Source organism: Lytechinus variegatus, chromosome 12 (genome assembly GCF_018143015.1).
Source record: "Lytechinus variegatus isolate NC3 chromosome 12, Lvar_3.0, whole genome shotgun sequence".
NCBI lineage: Eukaryota > Metazoa > Echinodermata > Echinoidea > Temnopleuroida > Toxopneustidae > Lytechinus > Lytechinus variegatus.
The window spans coordinates 31,656,021-31,673,871 of NC_054751.1; the positions used below are offsets into that span (position 1 = coordinate 31,656,021).

The 17,851-nt window shown below is 35.0% G+C and overlaps 2 protein-coding genes across 10 annotated transcripts in view; one reads left to right on the forward strand and one right to left on the reverse strand.

The window, feature by feature from the left end:
- Positions 1-331: 331 nt before the first annotated feature.
- On the reverse strand, positions 332-11,461 carry LOC121425063 (26S proteasome non-ATPase regulatory subunit 4-like). The gene is made up of 11 exons (XM_041621018.1): positions 11,246-11,461; positions 9,008-9,148; positions 7,517-7,628; positions 6,745-6,831; positions 6,047-6,115; positions 5,379-5,440; positions 4,887-5,055; positions 4,053-4,152; positions 3,092-3,244; positions 2,400-2,491; positions 332-1,908 (listed from the first exon to the last, which is right to left on the reverse strand). The coding sequence occupies exons 1-11, from the start codon at positions 11,269-11,271 to the stop codon at positions 1,741-1,743; spliced, it is 1,179 nt and encodes a 392-aa protein (XP_041476952.1). The 5' UTR covers positions 11,272-11,461; the 3' UTR covers positions 332-1,740.
- Positions 11,462-15,650: 4,189 nt separating this feature from the next.
- The window catches only part of LOC121425592 (dedicator of cytokinesis protein 1-like), a 105,807-nt gene continuing 103,606 nt past the window's right edge, over positions 15,651-17,851 (forward strand). For 3 of the 9 annotated variants that reach the window (XM_041621696.1, XM_041621695.1, XM_041621697.1), the window contains exon 1: positions 15,652-15,891. In XM_041621696.1, the coding sequence (XP_041477630.1) occupies positions 15,837-15,891 (55 nt within the window). In that variant the 5' untranslated portion in view covers positions 15,652-15,836. Of the gene's footprint in view, positions 15,892-17,851 lie in introns of all 9 variants that reach the window. The other 6 variants (XM_041621699.1, XM_041621700.1, XM_041621694.1 and 3 more) reach the window with 5 other exon arrangements.

Consider the following 17,851-nt stretch of genomic DNA (forward strand, 5'->3'; position numbering starts at 1 on the left):
TATGTCAAGGTTTGGTGGAATCTGAACTTAAAATTTTGAAATTATCTTGAAATTAAACTTTTATTTTGTTTATATTAATATGCCACTAAGTTAATTGACCTTTCTTATAATAAGTTTGCGCCCTGAAATTCATATCAAATGATCTGTGAGAATGTACAAGTTTCATGAAATAGGACCTTATGCATTAAAATCATGACATGTCAAAGACAAGATCAACCTTGGGTTACATATTTTATATTGATGATGCCTCTGCCACCGCAAGAAAACTGGCACATATGTTTTGCTCCTTTTATGTAGTCAAAAAAAAAAATGAAAGTATAGAGAAATACAGTTACTATTTTTCTTCATACATTTATTCTTCCAACAACATATTTTAATATGCTTACATACCATAAACAAATACAACAAGTAGATTGAGAATTACAAGATATCAGAAAATTCATCATTCATCCACGGACCTTGTGCAACAATTCAGTAAGATAGTCATAAGCACATTTGCCCCTACTCTAACAAAGAGTTGCAATTGATCAAATTAATCTCAAATATGAAAGTCACTGATGTAATAATTTTTCATGTAAGCGTATGCACTGTCTCCTTGATCACTCTGATTTTTTCATACAAAGGTGCATTCTACATGAAGGTATCTGGGGCTTTCATAGTTTGAAACTAATTTGATCAAACACAAGTGTTTTCTGAAGTGTGATGAATTCAAATTCAAACCCCAACTACAGTTCTCCATTTGCTGGATAATTTAATTGCCAAGAGCGCATATGTATGATCATAATTTATGAGAGATGAATTAAATAATGCATTTGTCATCATCTCAACCATTCAGCTGTTATCAAAAGAAAAACAATTTTAGATGAGGTATTGTGACATCAATGATTTTCATAGATAATTTTTGAAGCCCTACAAAGTATTTTTATGTGATAGGGATCAGGAACTTTTAAATGACAGCACCTGGGCTTGATATACATGTATTATTAAATGTGGATACTTGCTATTTAATGCAGTTAGATATAGCTTTAATATTAATCAACAGTTGATGTTGATTATCATAGCTGTCTGACATGTAATAAAGCTCTTGTAATAAATAATAAAGACCACCTCATTCAACATGGGCATAAACACAAGTTCAATATTGCCTTATATAGCTTGAAGTCTATCATCTCAGGCATGTAATTTTGAATTGTTATATTGCTTTAAATAAGGAATATGTATAATTTATCTGCTGTGGTACATGACATATACCTCTGAAATTAGTAGTGACAATTCATGATTTGAACACCATTCATGTCTAACTTCACTGGCAGGAATTTGAATAGCATTTAGTGTCCAGAAAAATCAGATGTCCATGTCACACCCAAAGTTACGTAGACTATCAAAAAAATATCTGCTTATAGCAACTATGAAAATCCTCTCTCACCTTATATTTTTGTTCAAATAAATATTTAAACGACTGCTCTTGGATTGTTAATCCCCAATAGGTAACAAATTTCATCTTTTTTAATCCAAATAATGTGAATTACTTTCTTGACCCTAACTATAGAGGGCAAATAAGGTTGTTGCAAAAGGTTACAATGTATGATTTCTACAGCATCTAACAACTCGGGCATAGATTGGATTCTTGTTCCTTGAATGTGAAATACTAACAATTCATCTTAAGATGAAACATTTTACATTTTAATATACAAACTGCTTACACTAAACAAATACATATAGTGGCATGGATTTCTTGAATTATTTTTTGCTTTCTTTATCTTCTGGTTTATCTGAATCCTTTGGTTGTGTCAGGTTTCCCATTGCTCTTTGTACATCTTCACTGGTAGGATCAACCCCTGGTAGTGTGCTCAATACACTCTGAAGGAATTCTGGATCATTCATTACCTCGCTGAAATCATCATCAGGCTATTAAAGTCAAAATACAAACAAAAGAGCATAATTGAGAAAATAGCTGACAAAATGTGATTATAGGACAAATTTGTTTCTGCGGGGATTATGGGTATACAAATCAACATGCCTAAACTTTTTAGGTGAAATGGAAGTCATCAAATAACTAAGGTCACAAATAATCAAGGAGCATGTACAGTCCTGAGAGTGCCCATTGCATGGGTGGTTCAGTGTAGTGGCACATGTAGACACCAAGTCTACAGTGAACTTTCTGAACAGCTAGGTAAGAATCTTGCTGCAAAATCACAGACATTCATGATGAATAACTGACTACTTTGCAGATGAAGCTCTCACCATTCATGTCCAAACTAAGAGATCCTAATTATCATCAGATCAGCTGTTGAATCAATTATCTGTAGATTAACCTGATAAACTTTGAGCTAAACTGAAATTATCTTGACTAAGCTCGAGTTAATCTGTAATTAAAAAAATATATCTCATAATCATACCTTCGAGGCTGCTGAATCTGTAGCTGGTGTATCAGTGTCCATAGGTGTTTCACCTTGGGAGGTGGGTTCAGCTGATGATGAAGGCAGATCAGCTGGAAAGACAAACATACAAAGTACTTTATAGCAATATGGATAAGATAAGTAGAAAGAGGAGAAAGATGGAAATGAGGATGATGACGATGATGATGAGTTTATGGTTGTGTTGTTGGTGATGGTGATGGAGGTGGTTGTTATTGTTGTTGTTGATGATGATGATGATGATTATGGTGAAGAAGAGGAAGATTGTGGTTTCGATGAAAAAGTTGTTCATTACTGATGTGATGGTGATAACGATGGCAATTATTTATAATGATAGTGATAAAATGACAGTGACAACATGATGATCACTATGATGAAAATGGTTATCATAATGATGGTGATCATCATGATGATCACGGTTGAATGTAAAGGTGACATACTTAATGAATATTACAACGAAATTCCCCATACTGATTATATTCAAGGTAATATGAAATTCTTATTGCCACTGATTTGCTATTTCAAACTCTAGGTAAATTTTTCCCATGATACATGTTACAAACTTCAAACTTATCTTTGCAGTTCATGATGGCATGTTTGAATGAATGAATTTATTTATTATCCAATTGCAATGTTTGCAAGTAGATCCAGTTCATGACTGAGTGAATACTTACCTACGACCGTCTGTCTTAGAGACATCTGGAGAGCATAAGCAATCTGTTCTTCTTCTGTCATAGCACCAAGGTCAGGTGTAGGTGTTTCCTCAAAGCTACTCATCGGTTGGTTTGACATAGTCAGGGCTTGCTCCAAGAGTGCTTCCTCGGAATCTGAAGAAAGAAAGTAAAGAAACGAACATCTTCATGCCCCCTTTCCATTCAACTCTTTTAAAAAGCCCAGGGATTCTCAGCTCATTCTGAAATTCTATCAATCCTGAACCCTGCTTCATTTGTAATGCCCATATTACTGGAACACTCACCGATACATGATCACTAATCTATTTCCATTCAGGCAATTCCTCTAAAAACCTATTTGTCTAAAACTACCTTCCAGTAGTTTCCTCTCATTGTCATGATTATGTTTCTTTTTATTCTTTGTCTTTTTCCGCTCCATGTAATCTTTCCTTTTCTCAGCGCCTTGAGCACATAATCAATGTAGATTTGGCACTTTAGAAATACTCTATATTATTATCATTATTATTCCATATAATAATCTACCTTTATGGTTGCCTAACCCTTATTTTTCTCCATTTCTATTTCACTTCATGAACTTTTCAAGACATGATACTTTGAGAGCATTACAAACATCTTTTCATACGAAGCACAAAGCAAAGATGATTCATATCAGGAAGGTCATGCACAGAGAGAGTTGGATGTTTATACTTCATGAAAGATTCTGTTTGATATACAAGCAGGGGGAGAACGTTAATATTTTCAGCAATTTTGCTTCTGCGATTTTTCTTTTCTTTTTTTAACCTAAATCAACTTGTGTGGACTTGGCCTCTACGCGATGAGTTTCAGTTTTGCTCTCCTCTCCATCCCCACTTGTAAAAAGCGCTTAAGAGAGATGCAATTTTGCCAATGTATTTTGCACTTTCCAAAACATTTCATAATTATTATTAAGTAATAATATACTAACCGGCAGGTTGAGCAGCAGGTTTTTCAGCCGGCGCATCACCAGGCTTCTTAGTGTCATCCTCTTGTCTCTGTCTCTGCTCCTCCATTGAGATACGTAGAGCCTGGAAAACAAAGTAAAATCATTTATGAAATGAAGACTCTCGGGACCCTCAAAGAAAATGAAATTGGAGATCCATATTTCTTTGTTTTCCCCCTTTTTATATATAAATTCAGGCCCATGGAGCACAGAAAATCACCCTTATGATAAAATCAGGAAAGCTCTAGGCACAAATCTTAAGAGATAATGGAATTCTAGAAGAGACATTCACACTTTTCATCTTCTCTTTTTTAATAATACAGAACTGGCAAGAAAAGTAAAATTGTTCTTTTTTTTTTTTCACAAAAGTTTTAAATCTCAGAGATAAAAAAAACTCTGATAAGATTCAGATTATGTTCATCTCCTTGATTCTATCATGGCAGGCTTGGGGTGCTGACACTTTGTTTAATATATCCAAGTCTTGTCCTATCGCACTTTTCATCGATGAAGCTGTAGAAGCCACTCAAAGAAAAATTGACTGAATGATAACAAATTTGTCATAAATTTAAGCATGACACTGGAAGAATATCAACACAGCAAACAAATTAAGAAATTTCCTCTGAAATCTAAAAGTGTGTGACTGAGAATGGTTGATAGACCTTTACCTCGGATATCACAAAAATCCCTCAAACTAAATAATTAACAATATGTGTATGCTCAGATGTGACAATACTTTATTTCTAGATTTACTTAATACTTTGGACTTACATAAGAAGACAAAATTCTTAGTCAAACTACATTCAAGACAATGAATCTCACCATGGCCAATTCTGGGTCTGTTGATGGATCAAAGCCAAACTCAAACTCTCCACCAGTTGCCCCAGGTAGACCTGGAACAGCACCAGAACCATCTTCTCCTACAATGATAGGTGAGTTCATCAAGGCATCAGACAGCAGCGTACCAGGGGGAATGGTGACCAGATGAGATCTATTGACATAATGAGAGAGGTCGGTTAGATGAATTTAAGGGAAACTTTCATTGTAAGCATGAAAAAGTCAAACAATTGATATGAGCTATAAAATTCTGATCTTATTCAGAAGGAAGATTAGTTTGAACATTTTAGAAAATTTATGTATGGTATATAAATAAGACAGAAAATACTGGAAAGTATATCAGATCAAAGATTATATTTGTCAAGGAACATGTGCTTTCTGATACAATTTACGTTTTGAACTGAAAATGAGCTCAAACTTTGAAAATTAAAATGATTTACCAAACTTTTATAAGGGAATCATTTTTAAGATACTTACCCTGTGCCCTCATTTCCATTAATAGTATTGATAAATGCTGTCAGCTTGTCAGTGTTCAGAGTCTAAAAATGAAAATAAAAAAACAGGTGAAAAAATACAAAATCTTGTTGCAAACTGATGGTAATACACCTATTCAATAGTCAACTGAACAGTATCTTCATACTTCATAAAAATATGGATAAGACTACTGACTATATTTTCTTTAAAACAGTGCCATAAAATTGTTTTTTGGGGGGGGAGATTAATATTGAATATGGCAGAAAACTTCAACTGCACTAACTGGATTAATAGTAAACATTCAATACAATTTAGATTATAACAAAAAGAAATAAGAAAATAGAAGAAATATGAGCAACCATTTTAGAATAACTACATCCAGAGGGTGGTCATAAAGCTATCAGTAAATTCTGAATGACTATACGCACATCTGGTAGCCCTCTCTTGTGCTGAGTGATATGTCCCTATGTAATTTATTTAGGACCTAAGAACATGTTCCAGTCATGTGTAAAGTCATGTTTAACTTTACAAACAGCTTTATGAAACACCTATCAGGTTAACTAAAAATACTGGATGTAAAATATCTCTTTCTTCAGTAAAGACTACTTTCCATTTGCATTGGGTTACCTTTTCATTACTTTCAGCTCAAAACATACTGTCGCTATACTTACATCTTCTCCAAAGTTGATCACATCCACAGATACCTTCTCTTTCTTCAATTTCTTGGCCATTTTGACAAGCTTGAATATGCAGAAAAGCAGACAAGAAATCAATACACAATTAGTACTTACAAGAAGATCTTATACAATCATATCTGATTGATCATATACAGCTGTAAAACCCAATGGCATAGTGATACATTCTGATGAGGGTTGTTCACGTAAACGTAAATATACACACCAAAAACATGGTGAATTTATAAAACTGTATTGCTCTTATTTTTCCTATCTACACAACACAATCCATGAATATGATTATCATTAATAGAAAATTTAAAAAAATGTCTACATGAGTAAAGTACTAAATGAAAATTGTATTGCTAATCGTTGCAAAATCACAAGATGTAATTCCAAAAGTGTAGTGAGTTAATCTTGAAATAAAAGCTAAATTTACTCCAATTTATGTGGCATAAAAATGCTGCAGTACCATGACATTTCAAACTGGAAAAATTGTCCTTAATATGTGCTCATCCATGCATGATTACAAAGATCAATTCAATATTTACTCATAATTTAGTCAATTAGGAATTCTTCTACAAAGTTATTTTGCTACAAACCCTTTTGAAACAAGAGGAACTTTCTTTTATGTAGTTTTATATAGGGAGTCATGAAGGATACATATTAAGAAAAAAAAATGTTTTAAAATCTACCTCTTTCTCCTCATTTTCCACCGGGCTTCCAACAAATGCCACGATCCTCATCCTATGATTCTTGCCTTGTCTGTGTTTCAGGGCCAACTAAAAAAAAAAAAAAATTGCATATATAACATTGACATTATATAACATTGACAATGAAACAGCTACCCACATTAAAAAAAATATTTATTTACTGATTGCTCAATAAGATGGCTTATACAAGTTTCAAGGAATCAAATTTACTTGGGTGTTGCCCACAATTAACAGATATTTGATATAAAAAATATATCATTGAAATAATGATTTTTTTTTTAACAGTAATTTTTTTGTATTAAGGATATCAAAATTTAAGGAAAGATTTGTTATCCAATGTATCACTCTGAATATGAGTCTGGGTCAGATTTTTTTTAATGGCTTTTTTTTCATTTTTTAAAATAGTTTTAGTGCTATTTATATTTCAAAAGTTGCTTGTTGATTTCATATCAAGCAATTATTCAATTTTTATCTAAATGCCACAATTATTTATATTCCCTCTTTCCTGTATGCAGGAGATTGACCACAAGTAAAGCTGCTATTCTGTTACGTGTAGTACAGCAATTTTGTGGAAAATTTCACAAATGACTGGAGTGGAAAAAATGAAGAGAGCAGTCACCCCCCCCCCCCCGAAAATTCGGTCTCAGGAATTTTAGGGGTAATTTGGACCGTCGTGAGACTTGGGGGAAATATCCCAATTAAACATTCAGACATTCAAATAAATTGACATTCTTTATATATGAGATAAACTTACATGTGCTACTCTTATCCCTGTGATGAAGCTAAGCTTGCCATTAGGTGATACCTGGTGCAGCCTAGCTAAGATCCGCCCAACATCTGTTGTCATGGTTACTAGACATTTTACACTGTCAAACATAAAAACAGATAAAACCATGTATCTAATAAAATACCATTTGTCTACACTCTACTTTCCATTTTGTCTCATCTCACAGACTAGTCCTAGTTAGTCTACAACCCATTCATCTACTTGGTCTCATCGCAACTTAGCCCATTAAACATTTTGTCTAGGTTCCATTTAATGTTTGGTCTAATGTCCACTATTCAAACACCATTTGATTAGATTAATATTTTTATCTGCCAAATTGAAAAAAAATAACTAAATGAAGTGGAAATTAGACCATCTGCACAATAAACTAAATGGCAGTTAGCCCAATGACAATATTGGATCAAGATATGTTTGAATAAAGTGGCCATTGGATCTACTTAATAGTAGACCAAGTGGGTTAAGCCATGAATCATGGCTAAACCCACTTGGTCTACTATTCAATAGATCCATTGGCCCGTATTCTGAAGTCAGGTTTAACTTAGACCATGGTCTAACTCTGTGCTAAAATTATGGGAAGCCAAAAGTGTCAAAATTTTTTATTAAGTTGTATGTTTCTTATGTTTACTGTGCTCTTTCCTGATCCATCGATGGGAAGATCATTATCTGTTTGTACTTCCTACACGATTGTGAATGATTTGAGAGCCAAATGAGCTGAAATATCATATCTCTACTCTTAGTGATTTATGTAACAATTGGCTATCCATACTTAAACCACAACTTTAAACCTGAGTTTAAGTTAAACCCGACTTCAGAATACGGGCCATAGTGTTGAGAAGATGATCTGAGAATTAGACCATCTGTGAGTAGACCAAGTGAATAAAACCATTTATCCCATATCTCATATCAAGCTTCCTCTTTACATTAAAGTTGTCTATCATGGGAAATTTCATATTTTCAATTATTGATATAATTAGAATCACAGCACTGGAGACAGGCAATACATTAATCTCCTCTACCATGGCATCCTACTGCATAATTAGTCTCATACATGTATCTGGTCTCATCTGTTATACAGATGGTATCCATTCCAACATCGCCAGATACATACATGAATCGTAATCAATAACATAGGGCCTGGAAAAAAATCAATTAGAATTATAGTTAATGGTTAATTTAAAATGAAAATAACTCATGGCCTGAAAAAATCTGAATGCAGAACATTGTCTGAAAACTTGCATCTGTGTACATGCTTAATGATTTGCCTGACTTTTATGGTATTGACACCTACATCTCCCTGGATATTATTTCTAAGAATTTTGGAAGTAACATGATGACATAATTATGAAGAAAGATTCACCAAAAAAAAATCAAATTATACTGCTCCTATTAATCAAAAGGCTGACTTACTTCAACCGTGATTCAATAATAACAATTTAAAAAATTGAAGACGATACTCACTCTGAGAGGGTGATAAGACCAACAGTGTTTTCAGGATTAGAGCGGGTCTTAGAGAGACACACAAGATTGACTGCATCTTGCTGTGCTTGGATGCGGGTTGGAAGAAAATCTCCATTCCGCATGTATTCACTGGTGTCAACACTACACACAGAAACAAAATAAATAATATGAAAGGACGGTGCCTTCATCAGATATTCTAAACCGTTTAGATTTTGTTCAACTTAGGAGGGGGACATTGAAATCTCACATATGTATGTGAAGATATAACATGTAGCTCTCATGGCAATGCTTTAACAACAAAAGTTGGCAGTCAATAATAAGATGACCAAGATGAAAGAACAAGACAAGATGAGAAAGAGAGGAATTAAGGACCCTGAGTCGGACCAGACCCAAAGTGAAATCGACAAATCATATTTCATCGAAAGCTTATAGAGTAATAGACCAAAAGCTTCAGTCTCTGTATTTTGGTTGTTCCGCTGAACTGCGTTGGCTCACTCACCAATACATAGACTGAAAAGCTTGGAGGCCCGTACGTACAGACAACGTATTTTAGCAGTAACGTTAGATCTAACAGCGGAAACCCGATTTTCCGATCGTTTTTTTGTACATAAAATGTCATATTATGAAAAATAAATCACGTCCATATTTACGAAAAAATGTTTAAAATTCAGAAATATCGTACCTTAGACCTCAGTTACCGCTAATTCTCTTGAAATGATGATCGAAACATCGTCATCTTCGATCCTTTCGTTGGTTAACGTAAGTTGCCATCTTGGATGACGTCATCATCATTACAGACGTATTTACCAGTCGCTACCTATCGCGATTTGTGCCGCTGCTTTGCGCTTGGACATATTGATGTGCGTGCGTTCGGAACTTGTCGCTCGCATTGATTGGCCAAGATATCGAAAATTTAATCGGAAAGCCTTGATACAAGCACAACTCGTTGACGGCTGCGATAATTTTCCTCTCCGGTAGAAAGTCAAAAAATAAGGAATAACCCGGGGAATAACTCATCGGTAACGTATATTTTCGAAATAATAAATAATGTATATAGTATCAATAGAAAGATTAGAGTCTAAAGAAAATAGTGGACCTCCGTCCAAGATAATATAATGTCATTTAGAATCTAAAAGAAGTAAAAAATCTGGACAAAACCCGTCCGCCGAATTGTCGGACCAGATTACACATGAAGGCTCGTACTGACACATTGCCGTCGGTAAATGGGGATTACAGTAAAATGTCAGAAATTGTTGAATAAATCCCCAGAAACGACGGTTATTCCTGTCTAATAGAGTAACAGACCCAGAATTTGACACGTGCTATCATTCGACATGGCAAACTTATTTCAAAAGCCAGCACAGTCAATCACCACAACTCACACCAAACATATGGAGGTCTAGACACCTGGCAGCCATCTGTTTCGAGGGGTTTTTAAACATTTTTTGTGTTTTATTTATTTCTCCTAGTACTCAGACTAGCCAGGAGGCTCATGGAAATTAATGTCATATCCCTGACCTTGTTCAATCGTAGAATGAGTGGCTACGATAACAAAGGTGGCAAGATGGGGACAATAACAGACTGTGCAGCTGTGAGTAAACGCTCCTCTACTTTTAATATTTTATATTATTTCATGTTTCATTATATTGAAAAATATGTCTCTTTAGTGCTAAAACTAAGCTTACAAATAGTATTGTACTAAGTAGCCCATTAAACCCATTTACATAAGTTTGTGCTCAAACAAAAGACAAAAGACTTGACAGCAGGAACAACTGCATTTTTCCAGTAGATGCGGTATAAAGGTATAAAAAAAAGGCTAAAGAAAATGAGTAGGGTCTATTTTTGGAGCAACAAACATGATTTTGTATCCAAAATACTCGGTTTGTGTAGAGCAAGTGGCATCCCGTCCCTGGGTCCATGAAGATTAAGCAAGTCAGTGATATGACAGTAATCTCCAGGAGCCACCTGGCTAGGGTGAATATATGGAACTCTTCCCCCTAAAAAAAATCGGATTTTAAATACACCGCAGCAATGTAAACATTACATTAAAAGCAATTCGTGGGACCGATATAAGAAGATGAAAAATGCAAAATCATCGAGCGTAAAGATTCAGCAACATTACTTCCGCAAAAATACCTTAGATGCATGGCTTACATTTTTCGACATGCTCAAGAAATATAAAAGCAATATATTCAAATTTAGATATCATTCCTCATTAAATTAAGTGTCATTACTTACCAAACTACCGTACTTTCGAGAGGCATTATTACTGAAGTCCAATGTTCTTCCTAATTACTAGCGAAGAGGGCGCTTTTGTAAAATCGTATCTCTGTACTGTGGCACCTGTATTTTGCTGTATCCTGTATATAATTAATACGATATTATTAAACCTTTAATTATATACATGTAGGCTACATGCAGTATGTTTAAGCCTTAATTTACCCCCACGGGGCCAAAAGGCATTATTTCGATAAAGTTTAAAGTTCAAGTGAAAAAAATGATAAAGAAAAAAAGTTGGTGAACCAATATTTCGAACAGTACACTCCCGAGCACTGGTGTACGACGAGAATAGAATAGAGACAAGTGAAGAAAGAAGGGGGGGGGGTGAAATATGATATTATTTTCTGAACATTATGTTAATATATATCACAAAATTTGATTTTTGTCACAAAAATATCAAAAATTTTGCTCGCTCGCAACTTTATATAAATTTTACGCGATTTTAGCTCCCTCAAAATTTTAGGCTCACTGCGCCTCTGCTCCCGAGTATTAATACAACCATGATTATGATTATCACGGTAATTTTGATGTTTTGTTTGGTTATTTTCAAAAGGAATTCGCGCTTCTTCAGACCCCGTTGCTTGATAATTCGGTTTAAAAAAGGGAGAGAAGGCGTCCTAGTGAGTGGGGCCCCGAGACTGCCGGGGGCACATCACTAGTAGACTTAATTACTCCCGTTTTTGTAACAATGAAAAAGTGTGGCCCTTGTAAAAAAAGTTGCACTATTGTGGGCAGGGCTGACAGGCCACTGTTTTATTTTTGTAGACCCTATAGTGTGAAAGTCTGTGCCTAATCGTTTTTGGCATCAGATAACTTGAGTACATTTTAAATCAACCTCATAACAGTATCCTCAATTATTCAAACATTTTCGAATAAGGTTCATCTTTTTCATTGTTAGGTATATCGCACATAATAATTGTACCCACTAACTGTCTCCTTCAATTCGCGTGGGTCTTCTTGGGCCTTTTAAACATATTTATGTTTTACTGTTTCTTTGTAGGCATCACTAAAGTGAATCCAGAACTCTTGGGCGGGGGATAGGAATTGTAAAATGTGGACCGTTGTAGTTTATATTCATTTCAGTTTGCTTCAGCCTTGAGTCAAGGGCGGATCCAGCTTTGGTCAATAGGGCGGACAAATTTATATTTTAGTCCACATTTTGCCCCGATTAGCCACTATAAAGCTGAAGTTTTAAATGATAGGTCCGCCCCAACAAAAAAGTTTACTTGAATAAAAAGAGAAAAATCCAACGAGCATATACACACTGAAAATTTCATCAAAAAGTTATGAAATTTTCAAGTTTCGCTTATCTTTAACAAAACAGTTATTATTTGCGCATCCTGGTCGGTATCCAAATTAATGAGGGGACTGATGACGTCACCAACTCAAAATTTCCCATTTAGTTTATTCTCTGAAAATATGTTTTCTTATGTCATCTGAAGAAAAAATAATCCTCCATGAAATTTGGTACAACAGTACTATCGTAGCATTTTATGGTTCAGTCAAGTTCATTTATAGTGTCAAATCTGTAAAAATTGAAATATTGTATAGTTCAAACAATAAAAAACCCAAAAGAATAGTGAGTGAGGGATGTCATCGAATCTCTCTTTAGTATAGGTCACTGAGTTCTGCTAAAACTGTTTTGGGGAAAAATAAGCGAAATTGTAAAATATGATTACTTTTTTAATTTGCATCCGATTTTGATTAAATTTTTAGTGCTATGCATGCTTGTTTTATTATTTTAATATACTGTTTAATGTTTATGTATTATAATATCCCCCTTTTTCCTGTTTGCAGCGAGGTTCCATCCCAGAAGCCTCTGTCTAGGGCCTATATGGCCGCGGGGGGCAACTTCCATTCACGAGTGGATACCATGCGCGACCATGGAGTCTCGAAAAGCACCCTAAACACATAATTTTCATCTTCTGAAAATACACCCCTTAACAAGTATTGGCGTGTGAAACCCTACCCTTAACAAGTATTTGAAACAAAACGATACTCTTGGCAAATATTCCCTGAAATGAACCCCTAAACAAGTACAGAAATGTTTTATTGTTACGAGTCCTTCGGTCGTCAGCTTTACTTTAAATTATTTGGTTCAGAACGACCCCACCTTCTAAACCTCGCGCAAACCGGGACTCTAAACACCGGCAAAGTGTTGGGGCAAAAAAGACATCCTTTATAAAACATTTTAATTTTGTTTTATCATCCCCGCAAATTCGACCCTAAACACGTAATTTTCCTAGCGAAATAGATACCCTTTTTCATTATTTTTGTGTTTTTTACACCCTTATCACGTTACGTACGTAACGTGCCCTATCGTGAAAAAGACATCCTTTTTACCTTTTTTTTGGGTCGCGCATGGTATCCACTCGTCAATGTATGTGCCCCCCCCGGGTATATGGCACGTTCCTCAATCTCAATTCAAGCGATGTATCTAATCATTTCTGATAAAGAAGTGATTAAGTGCCCTTGGCACGGCCCATATAGTACATGAATTTGAGCCTCTTTGAAGGACAAGTCCACCCCAACAAAACCTGATTTGAATAAAAAGAGAAAAGTTCAACAAGCATAACACTGAAAATTTCATCAAAATCGGATGTAAAATAAGAAAGTTATGGCATTTCAAAGTTTCGCTTCATTTCACAAAACAGTTATGCACATCTCGGTCGGTATGCAAATGAGGAACTGATGACATCACTCACTCACTATTTCTTTTGTATTTTATTGTATGAAGTACGAAATATTTTTATTTTCTCATCATTGTCATGTGAAATGCCGAAGTTTCATTCCTCCCTGAACACGTGGAATTCCATTATTTTAACATTGTGTGGTTCAGGCAAGGAGTTCCTAATCGTCAAATTCGTAGAAATTTAGATATTGTATAATTAAAAAAAAAAAATAGTGAGTGACATCATCGACTCTCTCATTTGGATGTAACTGGCTCGTTCATATTACTATTTTGTTAAAAATAAGCGAAACTTTGAAATGTCATAACTTTCTTATTTTACATCCGATTTTGATGAAATTTTCAGTATTGTGCTTGTCTGATTTTTCTCTATTGATTCAAATCAACCTTTTTTCTGAGGTGGACTTGACCTTTTAGTAGCCAAAGATAAACATAAAATAAAAACCATATTGAAAACATGACGCTGTTTTGTGATCGCTCGTTTGATAGTGTTCATTTTATTATCAGTACTACTACCATTCCTATACATTTCCAATTTGTAACATTTTTTCCCATTTTGATGAAAAGGGCCCATTATGCAAAAGAATAATCCATTAATTTTTATCACACAAACTTAAAATTCCATCTATACGCTTATCTTTCTTCTTTGATGGGTCTCTCCTCGAGACAGGGCTGATTAGTATAGCGCCATCTATAAATCCACCTTTTTCAAAGATCTTTCATAGTACACGGCAAATTATAGATAAACCACAGCTCCTTTGATAAACTATAGCAAAACAACAAATTTTAAACAAGTTGTTTAAAAACCTTCAAATAATTGTGTGACGTCTTAAACAACTTGTTACAGCAATACATAGCACGAGAAAGTGCTATATAATTATGTAGTGCCATATATATATATATATATATATGCTGTAACAAGTTGTTTAAGACATTACACAATTATTTGAAGGTTTTTAAACAACTATCACCACCACTGCCACTATCATCATCATACAGATTATCATCACCATTATTACAACTGTCACCGAACTGTCATAATCATAATTACCACCATCATGAAACCCCGATGCCACCCCTGGCCTGCAACCTCCATGGATGCACAAAGCAAATCATCACCACCTGCACTCCGGTGGGCCTACACGTCTACCACACCTCCCCATCCCATCACTACCACCGACAACACCACCATCACTAGTCTGCCGGCGCAGACCCTGCATGATTGGAACTTTGATCATCAAGTGTGCCTGCATGCAAAGACTAGCACATACGAAACTTGCTGTTCCAACGAGTGGGCCTTCAGTACACAAGCGGGTACACAAGGCATGAGTAGGCTGCATATTCAGACCCTTAACTCGAGTGAAGGGTTTGCCCAGCAAACTACACCATCAGTCCATCACCACCAGTCCACCACTCACAACAACCAAATACCCATCACCATCGTATCACCACTCACACTCCCGGGTCACCATCATCATCAACCACCATCCTGCTCCCTTTGGTGATAAATAAACTTGATCTTCGAATATAATAATTGATTTGATTATTGTCAAAGTTGTCGCCGCGGTTGTTGTTGTTGTTGTTGTTGGCGTTGATGTTGTTGTCGAGGACATGTGTTGTGGAGTAGTGCATACTTCTACCACAACTTGTATGGGATTTCCCTGAATCCCTTCAATAATGTGTGGGATTCCGCATGAGTGATTGGATAAATTCCAATCACATGACTAGCTTGACTTGCGGATCACTCATCAAACATGGCGACGTCGGGAGAGGTTCGGTGAAGTGAGAGGAGCATCAACCGGCGCGCTGAGACGGTGTTTGGAAGCAGATTTTCTCTTCTTTGCTAGTAAATTGGAATATATGCATGACACAATGACGGGGTGGGTTCCAACAAAGGAGGCAAAGTATGCTGTTGGTAAGTATTTTATACAGTTATCGCACATTTCAGATTTTTTTCTATTGAATTTCGCTTGGGAGGAGACGAAATTCAGCAGACAAGGGTCATTGGCCATTGCCCATTCGGTGCAGCAGAGCCGGGGACGGGGCGACTGGCGCTTACCGCCGACCAGACCAGCCTCTGCTCAGCTCTGCTGAGCTGAAAATATTATGGATACCCAAGTACTTTGAATTTTGAGAAACTAAAATATTTTAGCTTGGACTCAGTTGGAGTAATTTTAAAAGACTTAATCAATTACTTCTTTACTAATTATTACTGACTTTAGCCTACTCTTTAGTTTAGTTAATTTGTTGAAATCATAACCTTAAAGGCTTAATGAATGATTGAATTTGCATCTAGATCTAACATTAGACTTAGACTACCATTTATCTTCATTTTATCTTTGTAGACACTGCAGTGTATGACACACCTATTGCCAATAATGATATATATTTTTTTTAGATCTATCTAGATCTAAATGTGGCTGTCAATGAGAAATGCTGTTTTATACCTTAGCTTTCTCATCTCATTCAACCAATAGCTTTTTACCCAAATCAGATCATGCAGATGAGATGAAACTGTTAGTCAGTAGTCGATCTAGGTCTGTCTACAATAAAAATTTACAAATCCTCTCACAAAAATTGCTACAATAAGAAAGAATGCCACACTTCCAGAATGGCGACGTAATAATGGGTAAATTTGAAGTCGCTGATTCGAAACATCAAAGAAATGAAATGCACAGGCGTGTTCGATGATACACCAGCCTGGTGGTGGACTGTACTTTTACGCAAGGCTCCACATTAACTTTTTTTGGTGGTGGCCCGTTCGGGCCACCAAAACCTTCAAATAGTTTTTTTTTGGTGGCCCATTAGTAAAGTTTGGTGGCCCGAAAAATATAAAGAAAAACAGTAATTTAAAATGAATAAAACAAAGTGAAATATTCTGCAGTCACACGTACCATACTATTCTTTGTACATCTTGTATGTAAATCGTGCTTGCTGTTATTTTACTTTGCTTATTTTGTGGTAATATATAAATTGTTCTATCATTGTAAATATGAAATGATTGAAAGAGAATAAAAGAATTGTATTGTTCCCAGGTTGTGGATTTTTAATCTCCGTGTCGACACACACTCATAATGGTAAAGTAAATAAATAGTGCATATAGCAAACTCAGATTTACAAAACAATTATTTTTCCTTTCTTCCTTTTTGATCATAAAACCTAGATTATGCAGGCCCCAAATCCAGTTTATTTTCTCTTTTCCACCATATTATAGCAGGAGAAAATCACAGAAAAATATGCTGCAGAATTTATAGAACAATGTGTAAAAGGTGGAAATAAAAAAAAATCATTTTTAGAATAGTATACTGAAAAAAGAATAAAAAATTGTAAAAAATGAATAAGTGAAATAAAACAAAAGAAAAAATGAAGAAAAAACAAAGAACAGGAAAAAAACATTTGAGAACAAAAGAAAATGTAACTTTGTAAGAAAAATGAATAAGACAAAATTATCAAAAAATGGGGAAAATTATTATTATTATTCAGTAGAAACATGTTCTTTAATCAGGCATATTCAATGGGAAGGGGTATAAATGGTTTAATCACTGTAAAAAAAAATGAAAGAAAAAAATGAGAAAACGGCAAAAATTATCTGGAAAAAATAGTGAGAAAATTCCTTCCCTATATTTGACAAAATGATGGAAAAATTCACATTTCATATCAATGAAATGCCTTCCCAAAGTATTTACTTCCTTAAGAGTGGTTTAAGAAGTCATTTGTAAACAAGAAAGAAAGAAGCTGCCTATTTATTTTTGGCTAGAAGAGGCACAGCTTCGAAATAAACCAAATATCAACATACATACAAATGCACATACGGGACTGTGATGTACTCACCTATGTGTTTTATGTGTATTAATGCATTTGGAAATCGGTCTTTT